The following is a 22,400-nucleotide window of genomic DNA, read 5'->3' on the forward strand; positions in this document are numbered from 1 at the left end:
CTGCTGGGGCTGGGGGCACGTCCCTCCACAGGGTCCCACCTGGGACCTTTTGGGTGGAGCTGTGCCTGAGATTCTGGCTGCTGCTTGTCTTACAGGGATGGTGTCAGAGGGGGCAGAGATGAGAAAAGAAGCAACTGGCACAGATGTGTTGAAACCAGTGAGTAAAGTCAGTGCCCTGGAGGTAACCTCAACATCTATTACTCCCCCAACATCCCCGTCTTCTAGGACTGCCTGGGGTGGTCGGTCTGCACGTACCATAGCCAAGGATGTGAACCCCGAAGTGCTCAGGAGCGGAGTTGCCTGCCTGCCTGGTGAGTAGCTGAGCCAGAAACTGCCTGGGAAGCGTGGTTTGTAGGAGGGCAAGGGAGATGGGCCTCTGTTTGCAGCACTGCAGACTGGTGCCAATTGCATTTCTTTAACCCCAGACCTCTCCAGAAGCATCACTTCTTGAATCCTCTAAAGTTGCTGGATGGGAAGGGCAGGAAGTAGAACTTCCTCTCATGAAAGTAATGTTAACTTGTTCTTTGGAGTCTCAAAATGTTAACCAAGCATGTATGAGTCAGAAATGCCAAATCTGTGGGCTCACACCAGTAGTTCAGAAAGAGGAGTGAGGGTGCAGCTAATGATGGGCTGGTGGTCCTGACTTCAGACCTGGACGAAACAGTAGGAACTTGATTCACTTGGTAGGTAATTAAAGGATAGGAGTGTGGAAGATGCTATTTGACAGTGCTCTTGTAAAACCAGTTTTATTTTTGGTAATTAGAAGTTTGGTTGATTAAATGTAGCTGCCTAGATATAATAGATTTTTTGAAAACATTTGATTTCATGACACATAGTGTTGAAAGGAATATCCGAATGAAGTGTGGGTGAACAGCGTGTGGGATGAACAACAGCGTAGCTAAATAGCAGATGACAAAATGCTGTCAAGGGAGGACTTCCCAGAATTGTTCTGCTGAGATCAGTCGTAGGTCAGGTGTTAGTGTTTGCATCTGATATGGCAGCAAGTATCAAATTGCTGCAATGAAACTTCGGTACGGGACACAGGGTGGCAAACAAAGCTGAGGCTGTTGGACAGAGCAGCCGGGATCGCTTGGTGTATAGGACCCGCACAAGAGGTCTTTGTGCTTAACCAAATTCAAATTAAAGCAGAGGAGGCGAGATCTGCCTCTTCGGTGTGAAACAGCCGTTTGGCAGCATCTGCGTAAGCAGCCCCTGTGAGCTTCCTTCCATCCACAGCCCGGGAGAGGGGTGTCCAGAGTGGGGCAGGAAGATAGCTGCGTTCCATCGGCTCAGGAGCCATGTATGAGTTGAAACTTGGCTAGAGAGCAGAGGAGAGGTCAGGCGTACCTGTGCAGTGTGGAGAAGTTGGGAAGAAGAGCAGAAAGGCAGCACAGGGATCTCCTGCTCAGTGCTGGGGCTGCGAGACCGATTTTGACCTCAGGTGTGTAAAGAAGAGATGACTAGCCAGGATAAGAAGGTGATTTTTGCCTCTGCGTATTTGTTGGTGATGCCTCCCAAATAGTTTGGGCTGTTCTGATGCCTCTGTTATAAAAGGAAATGGTGAATATTGGAGGTGGTGCAGAGAAGGGTAATGACACTTCCTTGTACCTGAATTGGATGTCTTGTGGCAAGAGACTGAAAGGTTGTTTATCTCATAAGATGATGGAGAATGAGGTGGAAACAGCTTTGTACAGGGAAAGAGCAAAGGGAAATAAGACTTTTCCATGTGCAGGGAAGAAGGAAAGGGAAATAAAACTTTTCCAGCCTTCTGGAAAAAGGTGAAATGAGAAACCAAGTGCAGGGTGGAGTTATGGTACATTCAGACATGCATTGGGAGGTAAATTGTTAAAACAAATTGCAAAGAAGTATTTCTAATCTTCTGGTCTGCTGATCGGTTTGGACATTTTTATCATGTGTACTACAGCCAAAAAGTTACAGGATTTGAGAAGGGCCTTTCAGACAAGCTCGTAGTCCATGCTATTGTAGAAGCTTGACTATGTGAGCTAATGCTCTAGTTGTTTCCTTTGTCACAAATTCCTGTCATAATGTCCCTGGGACAACATACCTAAGGGAGGAATCATGTTTTCTGTAGAACCAGTATTGGATTTGACTGATATCTCTTCTCTCACATGTATCCTTTTGGATTTTGGTGGGCAGTCTTCACACCTGAGGGAGTGCACTCACCTCTCTGTTAAATGCTTTATGTTAGATGTTGGTAATGATATAATAATTGCATTAGAAATTGTAATTTCTATAATGAATAGTGAATAAGAATGAATTAATGAACTAGTGGCTGATGAAGCTAGGAAGAGATTTTCCTTTCAATTCTGCATTCTGCTCTTGAACCATCTGGTTATGCCACTATTGGAGACCTAGCCCTGGTGGATGGGGTTGCTTTTTTGACCTGGTCAGGCAATTCCCAGGATCCTGTATGGAAGTTCAAGGTTAATCAAGTTCTGGGGATGCCCAGCCTCCCTGATGGACAAAAGATTTTTCTTCAGAGTAAGAAAATTTTTACTGAGCCTGGTTATTGAGCTAGTAATTGAGTGCCTTGCTTTTTTTATTTTCTGATGATCCCCTTAGTTTATTAGTTGCAGGTCAAACTTTTTCTAATTTCTCTCCTGCTCTTTGATTATAGTGTCCAGAATACAGCATTTCAGGAGTATTGAAACTCCTGAATCACACAGATGGAAGGTTTTTGTCCCTGATGTTAGCAGGAGAAAGCCTGTGTTACAGCCTTGTCACTGGGATGAAGAAAGCCCTGATTCTGAACGATGCCCATCTGTGTCTGTGGCCCTTACTCAAGTCACGTCCCAGTGACAGATTGAGATCACACCAGGGCAGTTTTCTGTGCTTGGGGCTGTCCATCTGTATCTCTTCCACCTGTCAACTCACATGCTTGTCCCTGGGATGGGGAGAGAGGTGGTCCAGGACAGTATGGTCTGTGGTAGCAATGAAGATCAGAAGAGACAGAAAGACAGCTTTCTCTAAGCCTCTGGTTTTGTCTTGTGCTTGGGATTCCACCCCCACCCCACCCACCCCCCACTCCCCATTTGTATGACAGGAAAAGGCTGCTGTTTTTGTGAATTACTTTTCACACAATAAAGGTGTAGTCCTTGCTGCAAGTTACACATCCCTTACCTTCTTGGCGACATGTGCAAGTGCAGAGCACTGGTCGCCTGCGCAGGCTCGCTGCAGAGGCACTGCCTGCTTTTGAATGGCAGAGGCAGCTCTGGGTCGCTGAAGTGGTGTGTCCACCTGCTCTTTACCTATCCCTTGCATCTGGAGAGAAGGCTGGACGCAGTTCTGGCATTGGCACTGTTACATCTTTCTCTTCAGAGTTCCTGGTGCATGTTGTGGCTAAAGCCTAAAGCCAGGCTATCATTTAGTTTTGGGAGCTCGTAGAGTGGGCTTGATCCCTGTCATAAGCTGTGTCTTTGGGCTTTTGGAAAGCAGGGGGCAGAGAACTGTCTAACTGAAGCAGAGATGTTTCTCCTTCCTTGACATATCACAACTCAGCTGTGGTGCCCACTGTGTGCCAGCTCTCAAACTAATAAAACCTGGCACCGATTCTGCCCTTGTCAGAGCTGTAGATGGGCAAGAGTGTGCTCCTGGGCCATGTGCTCTGCAGCCTCTGAGGAGGAGCTCTGGGCTTCTGCTCTAGGGCTTTATCCCCAGGAGATGTCTGGTTATGTGCTAGGCTCAGCCTGTGGTGTGTGCCCAGTCTCATTAGGTAGTGCATGTTGTTCTGCAGACCTGTCTGCATTCTCGTCTGTCAGCAATGTGAATATTGTAACATAAGTGGAGGTCAGATTATTTATCTTGAGTTTATGACATTCTTGCTTTTCTCACAAGCCTGGGTTTATCATGAGCCAACTTATGCCGTATTTTATGAAGAATGGGTGTTTGGGTAGAAGAAAACAGTTGAAATTTAACACTACCGTGAGAGAAAGACAAGCAGAGCTCAGCTACTTCACTCTGGCACAGCATTTGGGTACTTGGGAGTATGTTTATAGCCTGCTACAATCTACAACATACGCTCTGTCAAGTTCTGGGGATCATTTCCAGGAAGGTGATGGGGTGGTAGTAGGGCAATATGAGGTATACACACCTGGAACCAGGCTCTGTTGACTTCCTTGTGCGACTTTCACATCCCCCCCCCGCTCTTTCTACAGGTACCAGAGATAAATCAGGACGTGCAGTGGCCATAATAACAACAAGGAACACAGCCTGGTTAAACCCCCACTGCAATACCACTGAGCTCGTACGCCTTCTTCTGTACTTGCATAGCATCCCAAGGTTTGTGACACTCCTGGCCTGACAAGGTGGACAGCTGCTGCCATGTCCAATTTGCCTTTTGGGGGGGGTGGTGGAAGCTGAGGTGGTGAGTGGAACAGGTTGACTTTTATTGGCCTGGAAACCTGGTGCAAACAGTTCCAAGACTGTACAGATGGGGTCTTCTGCTAGAGTGACCTGGCTTATGTTCAGTAAGGACTTTGGCTGTTCTGTATGTGCCTTGTGCACACGGTGTGATATAATTAGGTATGTACTGAATGTTTTCGTGCATTGCTGTGAATCCAAGCCATTCTTGCTGTCCTTCATTAGCTCAGAAAATGGGATTTGGGAGTTGTGATGGGGCAGTCATGCAGCAGGTCCATGATGCAGTGTTGTGACATGATGTTTTAGGGCGAGGCCTCCAAACTGAGAGGGAGGGAGGATCTCCAAGGGTTCAGAAAATCTGTCTTAATGCCTGGCTGACAATTGTTTTTGGAGTCTGCAGGCTGGAGTTGGCTGCAGCTACACTTTCTTTCACTGTGACAGACTCTTCCCAGCTCACCTCAGGCTCTACTGAGACTTTGGTTCACTTTTAGACAATTAAGAAGAGGTAAAGCTAACTCTGTAGGTGATTTCTTTTTTTTTTTCTTTTTCTTAAGCCTTTAAACCGTAGTTAAAGGGAACAGGCTTAACCCATGAGAAGGCTTCAGCTGCTCACACTTTGTTTCTTATGCTTTTCCCTTCAAATCTGATTGTGGGTGAGATAGGCTTCGGGTCTGATACAGAATGGCTGTTCTTGTGAAGCAATGTGGCTGAGGCCAAGCTTGTCCCTGAATGCAATTAGAATGGACTGGTTTTCCTGTGTGGATCACCCAGAGCGGGTATCAGCACTTCTGCCATCAGTGAGATGTATCCTAGGAACTGGAGGAAAGGGAAGTTCAGGTGGAAATAGCAAAGGTAAAAACTAAGCAATCCAGATGGTGGCTTCCATGTATGTATTTTAGTTAGGCGAAGGTAGCCAGTTAGTTCCCTGGCCTTACAGAGCTATAATGTACTGGTTTTTTTCACTCTGTCATGACTACGGGTTCTGTTTCCATAGTTTTGTTGATTTTAATTGGTGACAAATGTGACCTCTTTTTCTCTGTTCTTGCAGACCAGAATGTCAGGCTTTGGGTCTGACTGTTCTTGTGGATGCTCGTCGTTGTTCACCAGTTCCTGCTCTCTTCAAGGCATTCAGCATATTGCAGGTGAGCTCTGAGCTTGGGCAAAGGAACACTAGTTGGCTTGTTGTCTTGGTTGAATGTTATATCTCCATCTGCTGCTTATGTCTCCACCTGCCACTTGGATTTCAGTTGGCTTTGAGAGGTGTAGTTATGCACCCAGCCCTGTTTTAGGAGAATGACCTGGACTTGCCAGACCATGGGCAAAGCAAAAACCTGAAGCAAATCTGAGTTAGGGGAGAACACCCCTCCCCACCCCTCCAAATTTGCTTCCATTTCTGTGCTGAGAACAGCCTGTACCCAAGTCTAAAGGCTGTCATGAATTATCAGGCTTGGAGATGTTGTCCATTGCACTGAGGGTTTGTGTGAAATATGCAGGGATTTTTGTCCATGACGGAGAGGGAGGAAGTGAGGCCTCTGCCTGCTATGGAGGGAAGAACACTGCCTGTCATGCCAGGTGGAAGAGCACATGCAGCTGTTGATGTGGCTGTCAGTGAATGATTGGAATCAGACATGCTGTAACTCTATATTGCTTCAGGTCAAAGGCTTTCATATCAGTCACTTGGAAAGCAAACAGGTTGTGTGGCCCCCCCTCCCAAATAGCTTCTATCTCCGGCTGTTAGAAAGCCAAGGAGTTGCTGGGTCGTGGCTATGACTAATCTTGTTTAAGCAGGTGTTCCTTTTTAAGCAGAGTTTAGGTCTCTCAGGACTCAAACTCTGCAGACTGGAACAGGGCAATGTTTTAATGAAGCTGGTGTCTCTGTGGTTTATGCACTTCAGTGCCACATCTGAGAGTTGGGGCTGAATCAGTCTGTACTCCTGCTTCCTGGGCTGGGTGGAGCTGTCAGCTCTATCAGTGGGCTCATTCTCCGTGGTGAAGGAGTAATCTGGTGCTCTGCTTGGTTCGGCAGAGGTAACGAGCGAGAATCTTCTCTTTTATGCTGTGCCCACACGCCAGTGGGCTTGCTAAAGCTTTTGAGCATTTCGTTGCTGATGTGAGTTGCATGGTCGTCTTAGTGGAATGGTTTGGAAATCAGCAACATGTTGAGATGGTCCCCAGTCTTGTACAAGCATGGCAGGAATAAAGCCATTCTAACCTTAAGTTTCCTAACCTCTGAAATGAAGGTGGGGGATAAGTGTTTTGCAGTGCCTCTGTAATATCCTGCTGTGATGGCTGTTTGGCTCTGAGCACCTCGTTATCAGGGTGGTGCAACAGTTAGTTAACAGGGATTAATGTGCTGCAAAACAGATTGCTGGAGCTGAGCGTGTGCTCCAGGTAACAGTGACTGACAGAGGCTAATTACTCTGCTTGTGGTTTTTTGTTCCTTACCTTGACTCTTCTGCAGACTCCATAAAGGAGACCTGTTCAGCTAGCTCATCATCTGGTTATGGCACAGGAATAATTCCTGGGTTCCTCTGAGCCTTTTGGAGATCCTTAGCGTTTACCTCTGTGATCCCACAGCAGTACTGTCATCTGCTCTGAAGCAAGGATTAGAGGAATACAAAAAAAGCTGACTGTGACTACAGTGAGTTTTCTAGAGTGCAGCAGGGTTTGCTGGCCAGTGGATGCAGAAGCACAGTCTGTAAGGTCACAGAACAAATCATCTCTTCGGGGTCCTTTCTGAAATCCCTGACACATCTCCCAGTGTCTCTTAGCTCTGGCAGACTGTCTCTGGAACTCATTTCTCTGCTGTTCTACTGTCTACTTCAACAGGCTTTTATTTACACAGATTTTCTGAAGCCTACTATGATAATATTGGTAGAATCTGTTAAATGTTGAGACCCAGTGTTGCTTGTTCAATTTTGAAGGGTTGCTTCCCTCTTGACAGCCGTAAGGAGCACTGCTTCACGGTGGGTAAGCACAGGTCAGCTGCCCTAATGCAGAGTCCCTTCCCACTGCGGCGCTCTGGTCTGTTAATGCTAGAGAACCTCCCTGGGGAGGGGAGGCTGAGTCCACAGGTTTCTGGGTCAAGGTCTGTCAGTGAAGAAATATTACTTTCACTTCTCCATCTTTCCAGAATGAAAGCATGAATGGAATTAAGTGCTAATAGCCAACTTTTGGTGCTTGCAGTTAGTTTTCCCTACAGCACTGGGACACTGACAGTTGCTCTGCGTAGATCCATGTAGTAAACTGGTGAAAGCTTCTCATCCTCTCTGCCTTTCAGGGTGGGGGCAGTTGTGTTCTGCAAGACTTTCTTCCCTCTTCCTTTTCAGAATATGAGTGGCTGGGAAGTCGTTTTGTCCCAGGCAGCGCTGGGAGCAGGGGCAGAATAAAGCGCTGCAGCAGAGTTAGCTCAGGAAGAAGCAGGAGGAATTCTGGCAGCTCTGTATGGAGGTGGAGGGAAATGCACAGTGCGTACGTGCTGCAAGAATAGATCACGCTTGTTCCTGTGGGAAGCTGCATAATGATGCTTTGGAGCAAGGGTTTTTGCGGAGGTAAATGCTGCTGTGATGTTTGGTCACAGGTTGTCACCAGTAAGCTCTGTGCTGGGGGGCCTGTTCAGAGGAACTTTGCTGCTCAGTAGCGCTGGGCCAATCCCTCGGTCAGTGAGCAGGCAGTGGACAGTGGAATATGTACAGTGGCTTTCAGTGAACAGGTATCTGTGGTATTTCCCTGTGCCTGAGTCTTTATAAAGTGAGATTCTTTCGAATGTTGCATATCGGCGTGAAAGCTTAATCCTGTAATTGCTGCATCTGTGTGTTGGATTGGGAAGGGAAGAGTCTCTTATGAAGACAAAGAAATACAGTAGCGGCTGAAAGCAGAAAAGTTCTGTGCAAACCTTTCTGCTCTAGAGGTGTATTTGCATGCTGTGTTATCTGCAGAACAGAGGACCTTGGTCTGATGTTAAAGACCAGGAACTTCCTACTACTCCATTACAAGTGGTCACTTTAGGATTGAACACGGTATTTGGGGACTCTCCCATCTGCATTCCTGGCAACCTGCGCTTCAAACTGTGCCAGTGTTGTTAAGTCTGGCCGTGGGCCTCCATTTGGGTCAGGAAGCCAGAATACTGTTTGGAACTTCAGTCTGAGAAAGATGGAAGAAAGTACCTAATTCTGTTTTTAAAGATTAATAATAAAAGGATGGGGGTTTTACCCTGCTGCTTTCTGAGCTCCTGTTGATGCCCCACTATTCTATGCTGTCCACACTGTGCCTGTTTTGGAGGTGTGTGTGGGGAGTTTGTTTCTGTGTTTCCAGGCAGCTGGTTTTGTTAGCAAAGGTGGTAAGAGATTGTGCAGAAAGCTGCAGGAAAGCTTCCTGGGGGTAGCATCCTGCTGCTTCCAGCTCTGCCTGTCTCCCGAGGCACTCCTGTTTCAGTCAGTTTGGGTTCTGTCCTCAGTACTGGATGAGACTGACTTCTCTTCAGCTGATTAAAGGGGAAAAAAAAAAGCTGGAAAAAAACGTTATTTCTTTAGAAATATTACTTCTTGGATTGGAAAACCCAGAACTCCTCCCCTGACAGGTTTATTTGTGAACGGTTTTTCAGTTTTTATTTTCAGGAGTAGCAAACAAGTGAGTGTTTTGGCTGTTGTAATCTTGTGTTACACCATCACTACCTTTATCCCTTACTCTGATTGCACAGCTCATAACTGCTGGAGTAGAAGAGGGATTGTGAAAGAATAAATTTATTTAGTACCATGATCTGTCTTGAAACTGTGGCTGGTCTCCATCCTTCAGTACCTTCTAGCAGAGAAATTCAGAGCTGCTGATACAGCTCTAACACCTCCCCATCCTCTCTTCCAATGATGTTCAGTATTTACTTAATACAGCCTAATTATGCAATAAATTCTTTTTGGCCTTTTGATCGGTGTTCAAATAGCAGTGAAAGTGTCAATTATTTGCTTTGGAGAAAGGGATTTGAGAAGACTTAGAAACCTCTCATGGTTTTGGAAGGTGTTTCAGTTGCATTTTTTCCTGCCTGTTCAAAAGGACCCTGGTTTAAGACTAGATGAGAGAAAGGTCTTTTTCCCTCTGCTTTGGAATCACTGCCACTGATTTCACTCACAGAACTGGGTCTCCTTGTGTTGGCATTGTTTCTTAATTTCTGTACTGGGCCCAGTGTTGAGTTAGGTGACTCAGTCTCAGCTCGTCCACTTACGTCTCTACTCTGGCTCTGCTGCTCCTGTTGGATATTTAACCCTAAGCACTACTGGAGCCATTTATTTAAACAGGTTTCTGTTGCTGTGGTGGGCTGCTGTGTGGCTGGTTCCTTGCAGCTCAAGCAATACCAGAAAGGATTTGTTCCTTGACAGTTTCAGATATCTTTGCAGAGACAAAGACCATCTAGAAGACATCTAGATGGGATGGCTCTTACTTAACCATGAGGCATGACAGCTTAAACGGTTATTCTCCTTGCTCTCCCAGTTCAGGCATCATGTATGTAGTGGGCCTTGTCTCCATGGTCTGGATCTTTCTGCTACATCTCCCTCTTCCTGCTGTCGCTCTCTGTGCCTGTTTCTCACTTCCCTGTAGAATGCTTCTATAATCGGAGAGCTGCTCCTGGATCACAGAGTTTGAACTAGAGCTGCCAGACATCCCTTGTATTTGGAATTTCTGTCGCTTTAACAGTAGCAACAGGATGCAGGGCCTTGATTGTGAGTTGGCAGTAAGTAAAGACAAGATGACATTTTTGGCACTGTGGGGGGAAAAAAAACCAACTTCCTTTCAGTTAGGAGAAGTGACCAGGAAAGTTATGAAGAAAAACCTTGGACATTGAACATTTTTTTTTTTCCCCCCGGACTTACTTCCCTGTGTAGAAAGCAAAGCTTTTTTAGTACAGCCAACAACTGACCTCTGTCATTGCTTCCTGAAATACTGCAGGACTAATTGACGTGAAGCAAACCACCTTAAGGACATAGTCTTGGTGCTCAGTAGAATGGCTGTCCCTATACCTGGTGACTGACTTTCAGGCTTCGTAAATAGTTTTGAAGGATAAATTGGAATCTCATGTACAAACCTGGTATGGTACATTCTCCTTGGCATCCCAGACAGACCAGTAACGGATTTGCACTCTGTTCTGTTCTAGGACATAGATCCTCATTGTATTCATGGAGTACTGCTTCTGGTTGAAAGAGATCTGACTTTTCGGATGGAGAAGCCACCAGCAGGACAGGTAATGGAACCATTCATCCAGGAGTTTCTGGGGAGCTCTTAATATCCCTTTTTCAACTTTGCAAACAGCAAGTTCTCTGTCCGCTGATGTATGTTTATTCTCAAATGAAATCTCTGTAGTTGTTCTCTGTATTTTATGGTTGTGGTCTCTTATGGGTGTGGTATTTATAGGGTTGTAAAGTTTATGTGGGCTGAAGAGATCTCTGTCGTGCTCTGTTTATTGCCGAGTCCATCAGTGACATTTGCACCATAATTATGTCAGTCTGCTGGGGCCCTCAAGACACAGTGGGTTTGTTGGTAACATGGATAGCTATATGGAGGAGCCCTGGGTTAACAGACATGCTTTTCATGTTCTCCTGTTAACAAGGCGGGAAATCCTTGGGCAGGAAGAGATTGCATTAGGCTAAACCCTGAACTCCATCCTTTGAAGGTACTTGTTGCTTTCTGGGATTTTGCGTGTTTCCTGTCCTCGTAGCTGCTGCTGTCAGTGGCTGAGAAACTTCTGCAAGAGGAGGAGGAGATGGGTATGTGTGTGAGGTTCCCTTTGCAGCTGAAATGTCTGGGAAGACTAACAGGAGGTGCTAATGGAGGAAGGGAAATCATAACAACATCACTGAACACTCCCACTAGAAGTAAATCTGCCTTGGTATTCCATAGCTGGATAAGAAATGTCGGTTCCCAGCCACTCTGTGCTGAGTGAGTAGAACATCAGACTGCATCTTAGTCATCTCCCTTTTGCTCTAAGACTGTTACAAGCCACAAGACTGAAATTCTGTGCCTGCTGACACCCTGTAGACTTCAGAGTAGGCCAGGACCTCCCTTCTGGCTCCTGTGGATGAGGACACTGTGAATAGCATCAGGTTTGCCGTGGGTGTGGTGTGCCACCCCAAAAGGCTAAAGAATAACAAATGCTATTAGTCCATTTCCTCATTGCCCCCGTGTGGAAGAGTTTGAAGTTGGAATGGGAGCTGCAGGTGTGTGCATGCAGGGAGAAATACAGGAGACATTAAACAAACACAAAGTGTGTGGGAGGGAACAGAGCAAAGGCTAATAAAGACACGGGCATGCAGGAGGAATTGGAAGCATCATCACTATTTTGTAAGGAGGTGGAACCTTCACTTGAGGAGGGGTGGCACGTGGTTAGATGTCTGCACCTGAGTTTCTGTGTTTGGACTGGCTTCCATGTACCTGCAGGAGCACTTGTCTGTTTCTCTTGTGAGTATAAAAATGCTTTGAGGTCCTACAGACCCGCAGAAATCAAGTTATCTGTGACAAGATCCAGGAAATGCTTGGAGCAAGTAGCTGCTTTGATGAGTGGAGAGCTGAGGGTAGGGCAGAGGCTGCTCTGTTGAACACTTTTTCCAGGAAGTGAGATGGGGAAGCTGGGGGCTGGATTTAAGCTCTCAGACTTTGCAAACAAATGCAAATTGCAGCACAAGGTGGGAGCTCTGCTTATACTAGGAGGTACTGGCTCTGGAGAAGGCTGTCTGCTGCCAGACTTCCATCACAGATGTTCGGCTTGGTGACAGCATGTTGTGGCCTGCATTCCCTCAGGGTTCGCCCACTAAGCTGTACAGCAACCTGCTCTAAGATTGAATTGATTTCCCCCCGCCCCCCCCTTCATATGGTAGTGATATTGCAGCTATACACTGTGTGCTTTGTTTCTGTACAAGATAGATAAAGAAAAAAAGGATGCTGTCTTTCATTAACCTTCCCCTCCTTCTCCAGTACTCACAATCCAGTGCAAATGTGCTTTTATTTCTTCTATTCCCATGCAGTTTGAACTGCTCACCTCCATGAAAGCCCTCCATAAGCACATAGACAGCTCACAGCTGCCTCTAGAACTGGATGGAACTTTCCCTTATTGCCACCGGGACTGGTTAAGCTTCCGCATGGTGAGTAGGATGTCTTGTATCTTTTGGTATCTGAGAGCAGAAATGGCATGGTAATGGAGCTGAAGCAAGAGGGGCCTGTCAACAGCTGAACCTACAAGCATTAAGACAATGGTTCCTGTAATGCTTATGTATGCATATTATTCATTTATCAAAAAAATACTAATAACGTCTTCATGAAATGTATGCACACTGTGGCCTATTGGCCTGACTGCAAGAACTAAAATTTTAGGTTTTAACTCATCTGCTTGAAGTGCATCAATTCTTCCTTCCCTTAAAAATACAGTCAGATCTGAACTCTGTTTTGTTGTGGTATACAGTGGCACTTTTCTCCAGTTATACTTGGAGGCATAAGGGCAGACACTTAAAAACTAATTTTAGGAGAAGATGTTAGTATCATGTTGCCATTGAGCTAACAATTAATAACTTGAGCATAATAAAAATAGTTAGATCTTACTGGGTTTGGAGCAGGTTCACCAGACCAAGCTAAGAGCTCTCTAGTAAAAACTGCAGTCCTTGCACGAAGGAGTGAAATTTGGAAGTTCCTGATAATCAGTTCAGATACTTTGAGGATCTTTTTCCTCCTTTAGATGTAATTGACTTATTTACCGAAGCTGTCATCAAGAATTCTTTAGAAAGCATCTAAACAAAAAGTCAGAGAGGGTTCAGCATTTGGAGGAGCACTGTATTCCTCTGCAAGCGGTGAGGTGAGGAAACAAAAGCTTCCCCATGCAGATTCCATTCGGTGAGTTTTAGGAGAAGGTAACAGTAGGAGGCAGTACCAGCAATATGTTCCTTCTCGCTGTTTGGCTGCTTTGAGTACGCCTTGTGGTGCTGCTTGACTTTTGTACTTTTCTTCAGAAGAGTGGTGGATCGAGAGATCTACAGTGACCCGTACCCAGGTGTGGATCAGAAACAGCCCAAGGTGCAGGGAGGCTGACCGCTTTGTGAAAATGGTCGAGCTGACCCAGGTTAAACCTCAGAGATAGAAAGGTTGAAACTGCAGCACCCAGACACGGTTTATAAGGAAGGCAGCCCTGGAAAGGGCGCTGTAGGGATCAATAAGGAATTCTGCAGCTGCTGGTGCAGCTGATCTCAGGCAGGACTCAGGTGTTGCTGGCCACGCAGCAGTGTATATGCAGACTGCCAGAAGGCTGCAAAAGTAGCATCTCTGGCACCAATACCCAGCTCTGTGCACACTCACGATGTAGAGGGAGCATAAGTTCTGTGGATCATATGCCTGTTGAATCTTTAAAAGCTCTACTGAGAGATGCTTCACACACTGAGGCTAGACAGGATTAAATCTCTGTAAATCTGCACACAGATTGGCTGTCTTCACTTTGAGTTTGACTTGCTTACTCTGGTGGATGACAGAACCATCACCTCTGCTTCCAAAAGTTTCAGTGGTCCTTTGGCTCTGACCTCACTGCCCAGAGTGCTGCATGGCACACTGCAGCATTGGAAGCAGGTTAAGATATCAATAATATCACTGTGTTGCCGGTGGCAAGCTTCAGCGGTTAGGCTTAGCATGTGCCAAATGTTAATTTATCTTTTCCACCTTTAGAACCCATTTTTAGAACTTGTTTCTAAAAGTACTGGTATGAACTCATCCTGGTGCAGTAGAGGAACAGGAGCCTAATCTTGGTGCTTAGGACTGAATTAGAGAATCTGAGGTTTGTTTGGCAGTGAGGAAGCAGAGCAGCTTTGCAAGAAGTTACGGATTAGTTTTGTGGACAGAGCTGAGAAAAGCCAGAGAGCTGAGATGCTCAGTCTGTGCAGAAGGGTAATTCTTGAAGGGAGAAGCATGAGATCAGGCTACTTCTTATTTGTCTTGCATCTTGACATCCAAAATGTTACAAAAGGGGGTTACTGTAGGAATTAATCTGTAGGGGTTGCCTATTTATACAACGTACTATGTGTGATAATGACCCGCATGCTCAACCCCTTTAGATCTGCAGCTGTGTGGTAAAGAGCATTTATTTCCTGTCTCAGTGATCTCACCTGCATCCTGCCTGCTAATCTGGCGCTGCTGGGGCTGTTCCAGCACTCCAGGGAGGATGGAGTTCAATTCAGTAGATTCAAACAGCTGCTTTTTTGTTTTGTTTTGAGCATGGTTGTTTTGGAATAGCTGTTTCTCCCTTCTCTGATTTCAGTGGCTAGAAGGTGGCATCTGACAGTATTTAGGCTTAATATCACTGACTCTTCATGTGGGGTTTTTTTGTCATGTTTCCCCCCACCCTGCCAGCCCCCTGAAGAAAGGAGGGATTTCAGATTTGTCAGTAAAGTGCTTGATTGTGGAAGCTTTCCAGTTTCCTAATCTTCAATGTAAACTACTTCTAACATGAAGAGAAATGATTTAAAGTAGAGAAATGCCAAGTACTTGTTCTGTATTTTGTTCCTCCAAAATTCACGCGGAGTGATTAATCTTAGTGGGAAGTTAACTGAAATGTGAGAAGAATGTGGGGACATAAATGAACTGCTTTTCTTTTCTGTAAAGTCTGACCTGTACAAGCCGTGAGTATGCAAGTTTATAGGGTCTGCGTAGAGGCCTTGGTATAGTGTGATGTATCTGAATCCTCTGCTGGGCCTCTCCTTGCTGATACAGCCTCACCGAATGGTACAATTGAGCCCTTGGGTTAATGTGTTTGATCCTGTCTTGATTTCTGCACTTTTAACCTGCTGCAAGCTGAAAAGACAGCTTTCCTGACAACTGTGAGGCAGTAATCTCCACTTTGGTCCTTTCTTCTTGTAGAAACTGGAACATTTGCTACAAGGATGCCAAGGTGCTTGTGCCTTCCTCCAGGGAGCTATTCATAAAGTGGAATCTGGAAAATTACCAGAAAGAGCTGAGGTAAGCTTGTCCCTCACCCCGTATCAGAGGTGGATCTGCGACAGAAGAGTGCAGGAGGCTGGGTGGCTGCAGAAAAGATGGAGCTTTGAGTTTGCAAGCTATAGTAGCAAAGTATTCAGAGTGCTGTGTGTCACTGTGGAGCTGTCAGAACAGCTGGACTAGTAGAGACTAATCCAAACACAGTGATGGAGGCTCCATGGGATATAGAAGCAGGTTCTCTGATCCCTCACCATCACCCAGGAGACCTCCTCTTCAGCTGTGCTTGCTGCTGATGGGTGCTTGCTCCAGCATTGGAGCGCATTCCTAGCAGCTCCACAGCTGTAGCTGGTCCTAGCTTTGGGTTGTCTAGTGCTGAGCAGCTGCCTCAGGCTGTGCCACACCATGTTTGTTTGAATGGCCTGGAATTAAGTTAGGTGACAACATAGTGTTCACCAGGCCAAGGCTGTGCTGTGGTTCCACCTTCGTTGCCTCCAGAACAGAGTGGGAAAGAAGAGAAGGGCACAAAGGCCAAGGCTGTGCTGTGGTTCCACCTTCATTGCCTCCAGAACAGAGTGGGAAAGAAGAGAAGGGCACAAAGGCCAAGCCTGTGTTGCGCAAAGGTTATATTCCCCTACCCTTAAGCAGCTGCTGTACCCCTGATACAGTAAGAAATTGCTGCCAGCTCTGCACTGGGGGTCCCAACAGTAAAGCAGCAGCAGCAGATCACAGTGGCCTCTCAGGCCCTTCCTGCACATACATGTGTGTCCACAAAGCCTTCATGTGCGTCTTGTCCCACAGACCGGAGCCGTGCGGGCCCAGGCTCTCAGACCAGCAGGAGCGTGCTGTGAGGGGCAAACAGGGCTGGAAAGCTGCTTCTTGGTGTGGCCAGGACATGGAGTGTGGACAATGATAGGAACTGAGTTTCGATTTTAGCCTGGTGGGGGAAGTACTGAGAGCACAAGGAGCTCTGTTTATCACTTAGGACTTGGCAGGCTTGAGAGAAACGGCTGTGGGAACCAACCTCCCTCTTTCCTAGGGTAGGCCAAGGTGAGATGTGGTTTGTGTATGTTTTGAGTTGGGTGCTGGTCTTTGCCTGTTCCTTCGTTGCCTGTAGGTTGCAGTAACTGCTCTTCTCACTCTTGCAATCCCTCCAGGAGGCAGCTGTGCTGCTGAGGAATTACAGACAGTTGATGAAGAATGTTCTTGAAGACGCGCGGCTGGTCAGGCTGCAGCTGGAGGGTGGAGCACTGCTGGCCAGACTAAGGAAAGAGGAGTCTTGTGTCACCCTCACCCATGACTACAGGTGAGCCCCAAGAGTGAGAGAAGAGGTGGAGATGAGCAAAAAGCCGGCAGTGGGAGTCTCTGTCAGATGACCCATTGTTGGTGTAGGCAAGAGAGCAGCTTTGTGTAGTATGTGCTTTTGTTGGAAACAGCAAAGGTGAAAAGCATAAGGGAATTTTACTCTTACCCTGACTGCTTTTTCCCCAGTGCAAAAACTTGTCTGGGTGGATTCACTTAGATGTTTAAAGTTATTTTTCCAAGCCAAATCGAACTAACCTTCTGTAGTGGAGAGAGGGGTGAATATTTTTGCATGCCTCTAAAACACAAGCCTTGATTGATGATGCTAGTGATGAATGTTTAGGTCCAGGCATTATCGCTGTGTGATTTACCAAGGCACGCCCTATGCAAGGGGATTTCCAAGGACCTTAACTGCGAGGAATGCTTTCTGACTGAAGCAAGCTCTGATCTCCTCGAACATTGGTGTGGTTTGCGCAAACAAATACCCGCTGCCCATGTGCAGAGTTGGTATGAGAAGTGGGGACTAAGAGAGACCAGCTGTTTGAAATCCGCAGAGCATTGCACAACTCCTGTTTGTGCTGTTAAAGCACCTCAAGCCTATCAGCGCGTGAAGGCCTCTGTGCCATGTGCTGTGCAAACAGCAAGTTAGAAAGACAGCCCGTGCACCCAGGAGCTTCCAGGCCAACTGCAAGAGAAATGCTGGCATGTGGGTGCAGATGAGGGCGTAGAGGACAGCAGGGTGGCACGGAATGGCTCCGGGTGTCTGCAGCCTTGCTCTGGTTAAACTGTCTGTTGCCATTGCAAGCTGGGAGGTTTTAACGGGAGGGAATGGAGAGAAGATAACAAAATAGCTTATAGAGTATCCACCCAAACACTAAGAAAACAGCACTTCTCTTTGAAAATGCAGCAAGTGAATGACAGTGCAAGTTGCTACCTGTCAGTGGGAGACAGGGGTCGGCATTTCAGTGCCGAGTGAGGGGAGCGTGGGGACAGGCTGTGTGTTTCCTCTCCCTGCTTGCTGTGACTGCTGTCAGCAGCTGTGGCGGGCCGGACAGACGCAATTCTGTTGCTGAACTGGTGAAGTACGCTTTATGCAGTTTTGCATAGAATTAGTACAGTATATAGCCTTTCTATTCTGACATGATTTGAGAAACACACATTATGTAGGCTGTTGTTTTTTTATTTATGTTATTTTAAGCAACACATAGCAACTTCAGAGTCCTAGGAGCATGGGGAGAACATGCATGCTTTTTATGTTTTATTTTGGTTTTAAGCTAAGCCTGTGTTCTTGTGCAGGGAAATGATCAACTTTGAAACCTGATCTGGCAGAACCCCTAAGGGTAATTTTCTGCTTTGGTTGCCTTAGGAAGGGCAAGGGTGGGGGATACACATTTGATTGCACAGTGTTTGAGTGCTTGCGGAGGCAGTGTAGCATGTTCTCCATTTAATTTGGGTTATACGTGTTGCCTGCCAGTATGAATGGAGAGTGTATGCTGTGGGTCAAATGTATGTGGTGCTCTCCAGCCTGAGAAGCGTAAACGAATGTAGTGGGAGAAAGTCAGTCCTCTGCTAGCCTGTGGAGTAGTTGCAGAAACTAAAATCCATGCGGTGTTTTAACTGAGGAAATGCCTGCTTGTCGTGTAACTCAGGGCAGAGGACTAAAGAAGTCCACTTTTCTTTTTTCCAGGATCCTTTTAAATGGGGAAAACTCATCACTTGGCCATAGAACTCTGTATAAGGCACTGTTGGTTTTGGAGTCTCCATGATTCTGCACTTGTTCCTTCTCTTCAAACTGGCATGCAGATATTAAAGGTTCTGAGCTCTGCTAACTCTGTAAAGGCTTCTATGCTTATGATTTTCAAAGGCTTCTTTGAACAGATGAAGTCAAAGCAGGGCAGGAACAAAACATTGTAGTCAGCCTACTAAGCTAGCGTGGAGTGGCTACTGATGTGTGTGGGTCCAATATTAGATTTCTGACTGCTGATATGTGAAAATGGAACAGGACTGGTTGTGTCTGTGCACTCATCAGGGCCTGTTGTACTGCTTTTCTGAACTTTGAATTGTAAAATCTTAATCAATGCTTAAGCCTGTAATTCCACACCCACCCCCCAATACTTGAAATCTCAAATTATTTACTAGAGTGAGTCAAATTACTTTACCTTTCTGAGCCACCTTTTAGCTCTGTGTTAATCACATGTCCCATTATTTTAATGGTTTTTTGTTGTGGTGCAAAAGCCTGATCAAGCAGAGTCATGACTGCCAAGACTTTGTAGGCAGAAGCTGAGGCCAGCTGTGAACAAGTGACTGTCAAAATGTGCAAGAATTGCACATAAATTGGGGGGGATGGATGGACGGACACGACTTTAAGAGCATTTTGCTGGACTCTTAGCTCCACTTAATTAAAATATGCCAACCAGAAGTGCAGAACTAAAGGTGAAAAACATGATTTTTTTAAAGACACATAAAGACAAACCCAGCTGCACTGTCACCTTGGGATTAAACAAGCAAGAGATTGAATTGCTTTTTTTTGCAGGGGATATGTTTTGCCAGCTCTCACAGCTGACTTTCTTACTAGTTTGTGGCTTCATGTGGCATAAAGAATACCAGGAGGTGGTAAGAACAGAGATGGACAAACCCGTCTGAAAACGCCTGACTGCCGGTTACAGACATTAGGCTAAAACAGGCAAGGAAGCAGCCTTGTGCTGTATGCAGTCAGATGTTATCTGCCAAATACCTCTCAGGAGCATGCAGCAAACAAGGCTGGCTTTAGTCTTTCTTCAGTAATGAAACTCTTCCCTTGGGCTTGATTTTGGCATGTTTCCATGCTCTGCCCTTCTGGAGAGCTGAGATGCCCTTCGGAGTGTTTGATGACACGGGGCAGTGGGATCTCATTGCTGCTTAGGTCTGGCCCGAGCTTTGCGAGGGTTTTTGCTAAACCAGTGACGCCACTCCTTTCCTGCAGAAATTGAACTCATCCCATCAGAGATGTGGTCATGCAGGAGAGGCGTTGTGGTGTATCTGTTTGTTTCTCTGACAGATCTTTTAAGAGCCTCCAGGAGTCCTTTCTGGATGGTCACATCCTGAGGGGTGCTGTGGCACCACAGCAGTGACTTTGACTGGTAACACTACTCACCCTCTGTTCCCAGTGAGTGAGCTGACAGTCTCCATACTCCTTTCTCCACCAAGTACTGGTGTGAGAGCCTTGCCCATCCAGCTGCTGAGCCACAAAGGGAAAGAGGGACTTCCCAAGCAGTCATTCTGGATCTCAGCTTTTTCCTGGCTGAGAAAGGAGGAGCCGTCTTGCCAGAATGCGCATCCTGCAGGCAACCCATCACAGGTTGCTGGCTAAGGGGATGCGGTGTGCTCAGCTGGTCCCACAACGCACTCCCATCTCCAGGAGGACCAGGCTGATTTTGGACTAGAGTCGGAGTGGGTGTGGTACTGATGAGCCAGTATCTTTGTGGCGCCTCTGTAAGTGCTGTAATGACAGCTTTGGCGCAGGCTGGCCACCCAAAGGGGCAGGTGGACTGCTGAAGGCGGCATTGCCACTTATTCATTGTTGGTGGAACTGGCTGGCTTTATATTTGCCTTCACACCATCTGCTGCTTTGAAGGCTAAGCGCATCTCCAGGTCTGTTAGCTGGAGGATTCCAGGTTTTGCTGTCCCAGTCTTTCTGGGGATTGAAATGCAGAGCTGGTAGGCTAGCTGCAGTTCCTGTTGGTAAGTGTGGACAAATGCCACAGAGACATCCATTGCTTTGATGCTGTTACTACTTAGTTTTGCAGTTTTGGAAAGGAAATTTTTAATAAACATGGGTTTTTAACGTTACATAGAGTTGGCTAGCAGGTGTGTCTTTGGCTTCTGTGTATCTAGTGTATTGATCAACCAACGTGTGGCTCACAGGCAATTCACTAGGCCAGTCATGGAAGGTGGACTAATGCATTGCTTATTTTGTGGTAGATTTCAAAGGTTTCTCCAGGCTTATGATGGAAGTGTCAGAGAAACTGCCAGAAGCAAGGCAGCAGCAGTGAGAGCTATTACTAAAGTGAAGCAGTTGTGTGAGGCTGGGCAGTAAGGCAGGGAGACTTTTAACCTGGTTTTTAGCCAGATATTTTCCACTGTTGTTCTCATTATTATTGCTCTTCCAGCATAGTCAGGAGGTGGGAATGCTTGCCTAGACAAAATGTCCAGTGGTGCCTTTTGTCCTGTAGATATGCTATGAGTCAGAAGTGGAGTAAAGTACGATATAAACATTTTATATTAATATAAAGATGCTTTATACTAGTTGAACCAGAATATACCTGGCACATGTCCGGGTCTGCAAGTAAACCTGCATTCTCAGTATGGCACAGGAGCGGGATTGCATCATGCTCTGCATGTTGGTGGGCAAGATAGCCACAAGGCTGGATGTGAGAGCTGAAGGAAAGAGAAAAACCTCAAATGGTGAAGGAATGACCAGGTTGGGTGCTGAGCTCTGTGCAACATGGAACCAGAAAAAAACCAATCTCTTCCCCCAAGCTCCTCATCTGAAAAGAATTTGTGCTTGCAAGCTGTGAATAAGCAGCTTATAAATAGATGGAGGAGTGAATTCTCCTTTTGTTTGAAGAAGGCAGTATAGTTAGTCTCTGTACTTTGAGGGTGGAGTGGCTAGAGCCAAGAGCTAGTTTTGTGAGCTGGTTATTTTTAGTATGGCTTGGTGATCTGGTTGGAAGCTCAGGGTGGGGACCTGAGTTGAGCAGGGGCAATGGGCAGTGCAGAGCAGACTTCGGGAGCAACAGCTGCCAGGCTCCTGATGCTGGGCCTGACTCAATGACAGCAACAAAGACGGCGATCATATGGCTGACAGCCTCCACAGTGCTTGTCCCTGGCTTCCACACACAATGCTGAGGCACTAGGTCTGCTTGAAGCTGTGGTCAGTTAATGATGCAGTGAGTTATAGCTGTGTGGTGCTGTAGCAGCTCATGTTTGTGGGTCTTTAGGAAGACTCCTATCAGTAGCAACTCCTGGGATGCTCCAAGGCAGGCACGTGCCACTCTGCAAAGCGGTTTAGAGCTCCTTTTGGCAGAAGTAAACTCAGATAATGTACAGACTCTCAGGGGCTCCAGGAGGGCCTGCCTGGAGGACTGCACAAGCACTGTCTGAGGCTCTGTCTATCTGGGGTAGAAGCAGAGAGACTAAGCTGATCATCCAAAATGTGAGACAAGTTGGGGGTGAGGGTAGAGGGGAGACAGCTGTCTGGTGTGTAAGTCCCAGTCTGTGGAGACTGGGATGGCTGGCATTCTTGGTTTGGAAGGTGAAAGGTGTGCCCCTGCAAACTGACAGCCTCTGCCATACACTGGTGGTCACAGCCAGGCAACCTACATCGGGAAATCCTTCCTGGAGGTGTTACTGCCATCTGCCACCCCCTTTCTGCTTTAGAGGTGTGTTTGTTTCTGTCTGTGCTGTGGCCAGTTTGATGGTTGCTGCTCTATGTGTTTATACGTTTTCAAAATAATTCCGTGCTTGTGTAGTTCTCACTTTCCTGGTTTGCTGATCCAGGGTTTGCTCATCTTCCTGCCTCCCTGGGAGCTTGAGGAACCTCTCATGCTGCCACTTGCCATAGTGCACGTTCCTGACATGGTCCTCAAGAGGCACCTTTCATTGGTAGGTGTCCCATGCAGTTTTCCCCTGGGGACCTAATCCTAAAACCTTCACCTCTTGGGTAGGACAAGCTCTCAGTATACCTTGAAGTGAGAGGAAAAAACATACTTAGATCCTGGCCTCAAAGACAT

General features: G+C 46.5%; 1 protein-coding gene across 4 annotated transcripts in view; it reads left to right on the top strand.

Moving 5' to 3' along the window:
- The window catches only part of PLEKHG4 (pleckstrin homology and RhoGEF domain containing G4), an 89,944-nt gene that overhangs the window by 29,371 nt on the left and 38,173 nt on the right, over positions 1-22,400 (top strand). For all 4 annotated transcript variants that reach the window (XR_005107681.1, XM_037409148.1, XM_037409149.1 and 1 more), the window contains exons 4-10: positions 96-311; positions 4,176-4,299; positions 5,429-5,522; positions 10,523-10,609; positions 12,387-12,503; positions 15,253-15,351; positions 16,485-16,633. Coding sequence is in view for 3 of the 4 variants with exons in the window: in XM_037409148.1 (XP_037265045.1) it covers positions 96-311; positions 4,176-4,299; positions 5,429-5,522; positions 10,523-10,609; positions 12,387-12,503; positions 15,253-15,351; positions 16,485-16,633 (886 nt within the window). In the remaining variant the exon portion in view is untranslated. The remainder of the gene's footprint in view (positions 1-95; positions 312-4,175; positions 4,300-5,428; positions 5,523-10,522; positions 10,610-12,386; positions 12,504-15,252; positions 15,352-16,484; positions 16,634-22,400) is intronic.

Source organism: Falco rusticolus, chromosome 15, assembly GCF_015220075.1.
Source record: "Falco rusticolus isolate bFalRus1 chromosome 15, bFalRus1.pri, whole genome shotgun sequence".
Lineage (NCBI taxonomy): Eukaryota > Metazoa > Chordata > Aves > Falconiformes > Falconidae > Falco > Falco rusticolus.